This window comes from Triticum dicoccoides, chromosome 1A (genome assembly GCF_002162155.2).
Source record: "Triticum dicoccoides isolate Atlit2015 ecotype Zavitan chromosome 1A, WEW_v2.0, whole genome shotgun sequence".
Taxonomy (NCBI): Eukaryota; Viridiplantae; Streptophyta; class Magnoliopsida; order Poales; family Poaceae; genus Triticum; species Triticum dicoccoides.
Window position 1 is genome coordinate 461,397,199 of NC_041380.1, and position 7,963 is coordinate 461,405,161.

The 7,963-nt window shown below is 49.4% G+C and overlaps 1 protein-coding gene across 1 annotated transcript; it reads right to left on the minus strand.

The window, feature by feature from the left end:
- Positions 1 to 3,429, minus strand: LOC119278954 (lipase-like). Its single transcript, XM_037560356.1, has 8 exons — positions 3,100 to 3,429; positions 2,918 to 3,012; positions 2,647 to 2,750; positions 2,450 to 2,550; positions 1,750 to 1,850; positions 1,186 to 1,623; positions 926 to 1,057; positions 1 to 677 (listed from the first exon to the last, which is right to left on the minus strand). Exons 1-8 carry the CDS (start codon positions 3,376 to 3,378, stop codon positions 518 to 520), a joined length of 1,410 nt encoding a protein of 469 aa, XP_037416253.1. The 5' UTR covers positions 3,379 to 3,429; the 3' UTR covers positions 1 to 517.
- Positions 3,430 to 7,963: the final 4,534 nt, after the last annotated feature.

The following is a 7,963-nucleotide window of genomic DNA, read 5'->3' on the forward strand; positions in this document are numbered from 1 at the left end:
TGACAAACTCACTGAAACAAACAGTGCAATCATAGACCAGCTCTTCCGTCAAAACCATTGCCTAACATACAAAGTAGCCCCATGGATACAATTTAGATACAATCCTTAATATGTACAAGCCCCATTAAGGTCATAGATAAATGCTGGTATTGATCTGTAACCTCCTGCTCGATTACAAGCTTCCTTCCTTGCATTGTGCCGTAAGGGCAGCGGAAAGCAAGTTGCAAAACCCCTCCTTCCTTGCATTGTGCCGTGAGGGCAGCGGAAAGCAAGTTGCAAAACCCCTCCTTCCTTGCATTGTGCCGTGAGGGCAGCGGAAAGCAAGTTGCAAAACCCCTCCTTCCAAGAACCGGCGGTATCAAGCGTGCCATTTGCTCAAATGGACAAATTAATTTACAGTTTACAATGTTGAAGTTACATCCAAGTGCATGGAGGCCGGAGATGAAGAGAAGCGAAAAAAGCTCCATGGCCACCTTGTTTCTTCCTCACTACTACCTAGAATGCTTAGTTTAATCTTCTATTGACTTGTTTCGTTTGGCATGGTAGGGGGACTCTTCCTAAATGCATGCTTTCTGCAGCGCTCGAAAATGCCATCATACAGCAAATCAAACTGCACTCCAGCTCTTTCCCGATTTACAATGAAAAGAATGTGATCACCCTCAATGATCTTGTGATACCTACAAATCAACGGAATTTTTTTTTAGGAAAGCACATGTATAGTTTTACGTGAACAAAGCACAAAAATGGGCGATGTGTCTTCAACACCACCCAGGTTATCGTCCATTTGAATTTAATATCGAATTTGGTTAGTACTGTTGAAACAAGAAATTCATGCATAACTGTATTTTTTATCAGATAAAAAGGAAAGGGATATATGTCGTTCCAGTAAGAACTTCACAGCAAGACTTAGTAACATGGTACTAACCATATCCCAGGTTGCAAAGGATTGCAGTCAGAATCATCCACTACAAAACGGTTAGGATGCTCTATGGGAATGCGAGGGTGCGTCATGGAGATTGTGTTCAAAGCCCCATCATTATCTTCCCAATCTTCATCCCTGAGTATCATCAGTAAGAAGATTAATAACGTGCACGAGTAATGAATTGTAAGGTTTTCTACAAGATAAAAAGGGGGAAATGTAAGCAGCATAATCTATGAACTTGGCTTTGGAGCAGAGGATTTCACCTGTATCCTTTGTAAGGTAGAGGCGCGTTTTGAGGGTGCCGCCACATACACATCTGGAGAACTCTGAGAAAGAGCATCGGGTGAACTCCAAGGACGCTTGATGGTACTGTAATTCCAAATAGCTTCCGAGTTCTCTTTGTAGCATAACTGAAGTAGAATGTATTGGGAAAGGTCTTGAGGGTGGAGTTAATTTTTAGAGATCCTTGAATTGTGAGGTCAGGGAGAATCCAGTCTCCTGAGGAAAACGGCCCAGTATTCCCTAGCAGGAGATCAACTAAACCAGAAAAACCAACTTTTCTCCATGACATTTCAAAGTGATCAAAACCGAAATTGTAGTAATTCTTCAGCCAAGGAATGTCCAGCCAATCATAGACAATGACTCCAAGCCTGCAGAGCTGAAGAAGACAAATTGATTTCATGGATCTCCCATCTTCAGCCCTGAAATTAATAGGAAGTGAAACATGATGACAATGGTATGGAGACACACAATATGGAATCACATTGCCTTTTGAAAAATAATAGTATGATATCACACTAATTTTACGAGTTCAAGTCAACACTTACAGCATGCCGTCATAGTAAGTCCGTGTGGTTCCATTAAGGGCGCCTGACAAGGAAGTAAGGCTCAGAACCCAGTCTTCAGAAGTATCATGCCCAGGGAAAGCCTGACATTAGTATTGAACAGTGTGTTAGAATTAGATGGCCAAAATTGTTGGACCCTTACTCTCAAATAACAATATGCCGTAAGTCTATTTGAATTTTAACACTAAATATTTAAAATTAGTGATTATTGAGTACAGAATTGTCCTGTGAAATTTCGTCATATTTTGGCAGCATGAATTTCTCATGCAAGATGGGCATGGCTAGTGTTCGCTAGAGCAGCATGCCACCAAGTTCCCGGCATAGAAATGCAACAAGCAAGACCCACAAGCCACATGCATAAAGCCGAAAAAAGGGCCCACGCAATCAAACAGAGATGCTCATTTTAGATGCAAAATTGCACTGCAAACAACATAATTAAAAGAAAAGAAAAGATAACAATGGATGCTGCCAACATTAAAAACAGATTATTTGGACCATCCATAGAAAAGCGCTTTAAGCTTCATGCAAATGCAGTGATGCTAATTTGGGTGCTTCGAACCTGCACTCCTGATCACAAGAAAAGCCCCTCGGAAAGCATAGGATAAGCATGAACATTCTACCACCAACAAGCAACAACAAAGCGCTATCGTTTCTGAGTAAGATCTGAAATCTCTTGTTGTACCTTCTCAGCGAGCATCTGATGCAGCACCCTCACAACCTGCGCGCCGGCCGAGTGCCCCACAAAGTGCACAGGGTTCTGCTCGTCCCACACAGGATAATGCCCTGCACACGATTAGAAACCAGAAATGAAGAACTCTAAATCCAAACTCATGCGAGGCCATAGTGCCAGGGTGATGCTCTGTTCGTCCAAATCCTCACCTGTTTCATAGATCCTCCCGAAGCGCGTGTGCCCATAAACCTGGCTGTGCTCCACGCCGTAGTCCACCTGTCCCCCCTTGAGGTAGTAGAACAGCTCCCGCGCCCTGCAGAGCCACCAGATTCCCCAACAATCAAATTCCACCCAATATACTATACTGCTAGCTAGATTTAATAATAGTAATAAGCGAATTCAGGATAGCTCGTCGAGATTTAAATGGGTGTCCAACCACCAAATGATGAAACAACTTTGGTAATTTTGCCACCCACCCACCTGTCATGGATGCTGGTGAGCGACCCCAAATCCGGCACGAGCACGCGGTCGTCCTTCTTCTCGGCGCCGGCGAAGTAGGACATCCCGCCGAGCCTCTGCGCGCAGATAAAAAAAACAGGAACGCGTGAGTACGCCTCGCCGGCATTTCACCGAACACCCGCCCGCCACAGGTAAGTACGTACCCCCTTGCCGAAGCCGAATATGCCGTGGACGAGGACGATGGGCGGCGGCGAGCCGTCGAGCACGACGCCCCTGCGTTCGTCCTCCTCCTCGGCCGCGGCGGCGGCGACGTCGACGAGCCCCGCGGCCGGGGGCGGGCGGCGCAGCAGCGGGCACCCGGACGCGGCGGCGGCCTGCGAGATGTCCGCCGCGACGGCCGTGCTGAAGACGTAGAAGCCGAAGAGCAGGTGCACGGCCGCGCTGACCCCGAGCTCCACCAGGCCCAGGATGAACCTCGCCATCGCGCTCCGCCAACGACCCGCGGTGGGCGGGCGCCGCGCCTCCCCCCTTCCCCTCCTCCCCCCCTCGCCTCCCCGCGGGAAGAGGAAGAGGAAGAGGACGAGTCGGAGAGGAGCCGGTCACGCCTCCGGGCCGGGGCCGGGGGGCGCCCTCGTTTTATCTCTCTCCTCTCCTCTCCTCCCTCCCTTCCGTCGCTGGCAAGGCAAACCGCTGGCGGGCTGCCTGTCGCGCGCTCCTCCTCCCAGCGTCGTCGCCGTCTCACGCTGGCGCGCCCGTTCTCCGTCCGCCCTCCCTTCCTTCCCCCTTGCGCGTCGCTAACTTTGGGGGCTGGGCTAGCCTATAATCATACGGTTTTGCTATTTATAAACGGACGCGTCGCGTCGACGATGTGTGTGACGGGGGGCGAGCGTCCTGGCGCCCGCGGGTGTGAGTCGGACGCGGGTGGATTTTGATTTTAATCGCGGTGCGGGTCGGAGCGGCTGGCGCTTGGCTGGGGAGGCATGGGGGCCGCCTCGCCGTGTGGCTGCCCGGTTGGTTGGTTGGTGGCTGGCGGGTGGAGCCTCGCCTCGCCTCGTCCCGTCTCGGGGCTTGGCGTCGCAGCAGCCTTTGGCGGGCGCGGATTGCGCGGCCAGTCGCCAATAGGGCGTGTTCGCGTGGCACCAGTTGGCGCTGGGTGGGGGCCAGTCGCCAGTGGGGACCCCCGGCGTCGCGTTACTGTTGGGCCATTTGTGTGGCGGGGACAGGGGGTCCGTTTCCTGTTTTCTTCCGTGGCTGGGAATTTCGGTTCTATTGTTTTTCCCGGTGGGCGAGAAGGTTCTCGAGGAACCACGAGTTCGGTAGAGTCACGAATCCGATTTTTACACGTGAGGGTGAGGCAGTACAACTACTTGGAAATAAATATAGGCCAAGAATCGTAGTGTACTACACACTGTCAGATTAAAAAAATCATTCACCACAAAAGAGTTACGTAAACAAAATCATAGCGTGCTACACGTGGGCAGCCCATTCACTTCCGCCAAAAAATGGTATTTCTAATGTTTCCTTTTCTATATCACCCTGTGCAAAGTAAATATCATGCTGAGCACCGTAGTTTTTTTGAACATCGGTACAGATGCAAGCGCTCATACATATGTGCATACACTCACTTATATGAACGTACACACGCACACCCTATCCCTACTAGTAGAATGCTCATGCGTTGTTACGGGCTACAATACATATAAATGAAAATGATTAAGATTATCTCTAAGGCAGAAGCCCTTTTTTCCTCATACGTTCGGATATGTACGAGCTTCCAAAATTCAATCATCTAGATAGTCCGGGTTACCCCAAATACATACCATATATGGGGGAGAAATGTAATTGTCCGGACTTTTCATCATGTTAATCCCCAGGACCCAACTGCTCCTGACCGCTGCCTGCTTTGCCTCCGCTGCCCCCGGTCGTCCCTCCTAGCTACTCCCGACTGCCGCTTGTCGTGGCTCGGTCGGTCTCCATCTCCCGATCACACCGACGAGGTGGAACCGGAGCGCCCATCACATTGCCTCTCGGCCACCACGACATCTGTGTCGCACTCGTATTCCCCGAACCCGATGACCGCCGCCGCACAACAGGCTCTTCGCACGGCACCTTTCGGCGCCGATTCCGGTCGGCCTCGGGTCCGTGTTGATGCAAGAAATGCGTCCCTGCCAGAAGCACCCCCTCCCATCAATAGTGTTGGCCAAATTATGCTATCTCCTTCGACTTTATCCGTCGATGCCGGTCAACGTGTGCAGTTCTCCTTCTCTGATAGCCTGCACGACCAGATCCAGAAGGAGTGATGACGCAGGGGAGATCTCAAAGCCAAATCCGATTTACTGAGATCCTATCTACAACTACAGCTATACGACAGACGTCACCCTTGCCCACTCAACTCCAACGATCACAGGGAAAGGGACGCGGCCAGCGACGAGGAAATTTGGGGTGGTTCTAGAATAATCTGTGTCGCGAGAGAAGGGGAAACCTCCAGACTATCATAGCTTCGCCCAACACTCTCATCTCAATCGCAGCCTTAGATTCAAGATTGGATAGTACACATGGCCCGAAGGCAGACACACCATCACCACCAACTCGCTTTTTTATAGGAGTATAGATATAGAAGTAGAGAAATTTGCAAGATCCTTGGCCATTAGCTTCTGAAATTAAAAAAAGCTTTAGATATTGAATTGACAGGGTATTTCCTCCTGATATTAGTGATAGTTGTACCGATCCTAATTGTTTTGCAGATCATGTGGATAGACAATAAAACAGTTTTTCTTCTTCTTCTCTGATCGGGATTTCTACTTTGCGCCATTAGTTAAATTGTTAATCAATCTGGTTTTGCAAGTCATCGTGTCTTACCAGCAGTAGGGTTCCTAATGGACATTGTTCTGTCACTGCTCATTGTCAGTACAAGGTAAGACGACCTTTTCTGAAATTAATACAATATTTCTCAGCCTCTTTGTGGAGTACATGTGAGTACTTATGCCTATCAATTTTATACAATAAAAGTAGTTTCTTATCCAATGTGTGTTCCAGTAAGAAAGACACATTGGTTGGCGTGGGAAAATTCTGAAGCCTAAAGGGAAGGGTGGATTGGGATTCCGGGACTCGCGCAAAGCATGGCGTCTCCTCACAAAACCGAATTCTTTGTATTCACAGGTGCTAACAGCGGAATATTACCCTAATGGCTCTACTGAGGACGTGGGTTTTTCAGGAAATGAGTCGCCGACTTGCATGGTATCCAGCATGGGCTCGAATTACTCAAGAAAGGACTCATATGGGCAGAACCTAGCCAGCCATGCCTTGGCGCAGATGGGGCATTCGCTGCTTTGGACGGCCATATGGATGCATTCAACATCAGATGAGGCTGACACTATATGTAAGCAAAACTTTAATGTTCCCACTTGAGTAATGAAAACTTCCCTTTCACAAAAAGGGAGTAATTTCTTGCAAATCTCGGACCAATTTGCTCATCGGGAGGGGAGCCATTTTGACCGCTACCCGTCGCGCACCTCCCTCCCAACGTTTCCATTAATGGCGCCCGAACACCTATTCTACGACGTGGCTATATGTCTCACTGGACTAAGATTTAAGAGAAAAAATGAAAATCTGAAAAGAAAGTTTGGCACGGATCTTGATGTAAGATCCGACGAACCTATATAGCATCGACTGCGACTTATAGCAAGCATGATGAATATAAGGACGATGACATTGGATAATAATTGTCTTACATATTTATAAACATAATTGAAAAAAGCCACATGCGGCAATGCCCGATATACACAAGGGCAAAAGAAGAAGGAAGCCACAACAAGAACTAGTCTCCGCGGCGGGCGGCGACGAGCTCTTTCTTGTCCTCAAGATGCTGGTTCAGAGCATCCACGGATTCCTCCACCAGCCTTCTGCGCTCGATGCGTAGCATGGCATTCTCGTCCATAAGTTTCTCGACGATGACGCCGGTTCTCTTCAACAAGGCAGTGGTCTGCTCTTGCTGCTCCGCACTTCTGACGATCTTCGCCCTCAGCAGGTCGCGTTCGGCCCGGAGCTTCGCATTGCGATCATTTAGTTGCCGGATGACGTCGGTAGACTGTTCAAATGAGGCTTTCAGGTCATCCCGCAACCTCGCCCACCTGAAGATCTGATCCATCTGCCTAAGGACGAGGGCACGCATGCGCCTGTAAAAGTCCTCGCCTGCCCGCGAGACATATTGCCAGGCCGCCGCGGCGCGGGAGGACATCTCTGCTGCATTCGCGGCGCGACGGGACATCTCTTCTGCTTCTGCGCATGACCGAACCAGTCTGCTGCATCGACGGTGTGGCGGGTCCTTCGTGCTGCTTCGGCGGCGCGGCGGGACCTCTCTGCTGATACGGCCGTGCGGCGGGACATGTTGGTTGCTCTCGCGGCGAGGAGGGGCATCTCTCATGCTCTCGCTTCCAGGCTCGCCTCTCCCTGGTGGCAATCTCTCGATCCAGAACTCACGCTGGCCATGGCAGACGTAAGGAAACAATGATGAATGACTTGTTTGTTTTTGACTTTTTGTGGATGAGGAGTTGAGGAGGAATGTGCAGTCATCTTGGAGTAGTAGTATTTATAACCGCGTAGTAATACACTCCTAAGTGGGAAACCGTTTGGGTTTTGATCGGTGTGAATAGGTTTGCAATTTGGAATGTGACGGGACGCATGCTCATAATTTACTGACGGTTATAAGTGCGGCACTATTCCCGGAAGGCGTAATGTGGGCACGTACGCCTTATCGGCCGCGTACGTGGTGCTTGCACCATAGGGTGCACCGCAATAGGCAATGTCAGCACACGTCTTGTTCCAACAACCGTGCGCGCTCGTTATTACCATCACGCATGCTTCTTTTAATTAGAATGGGTGTGCCTGTCTAGCGCATACATGTTGATCTATCTAATTGTTTCAGTTTTTTGTGGCTAATCGCAAACAGTTCATCCATGTGAAGTGTATGCCATCAATCACAGACACTTTGGTCTGGCTTACCCATTTCTGTTATGTTGCCTAATCATAAATAGTTAATCCTTCTGAAGCGTATGCCCTCAATCACAC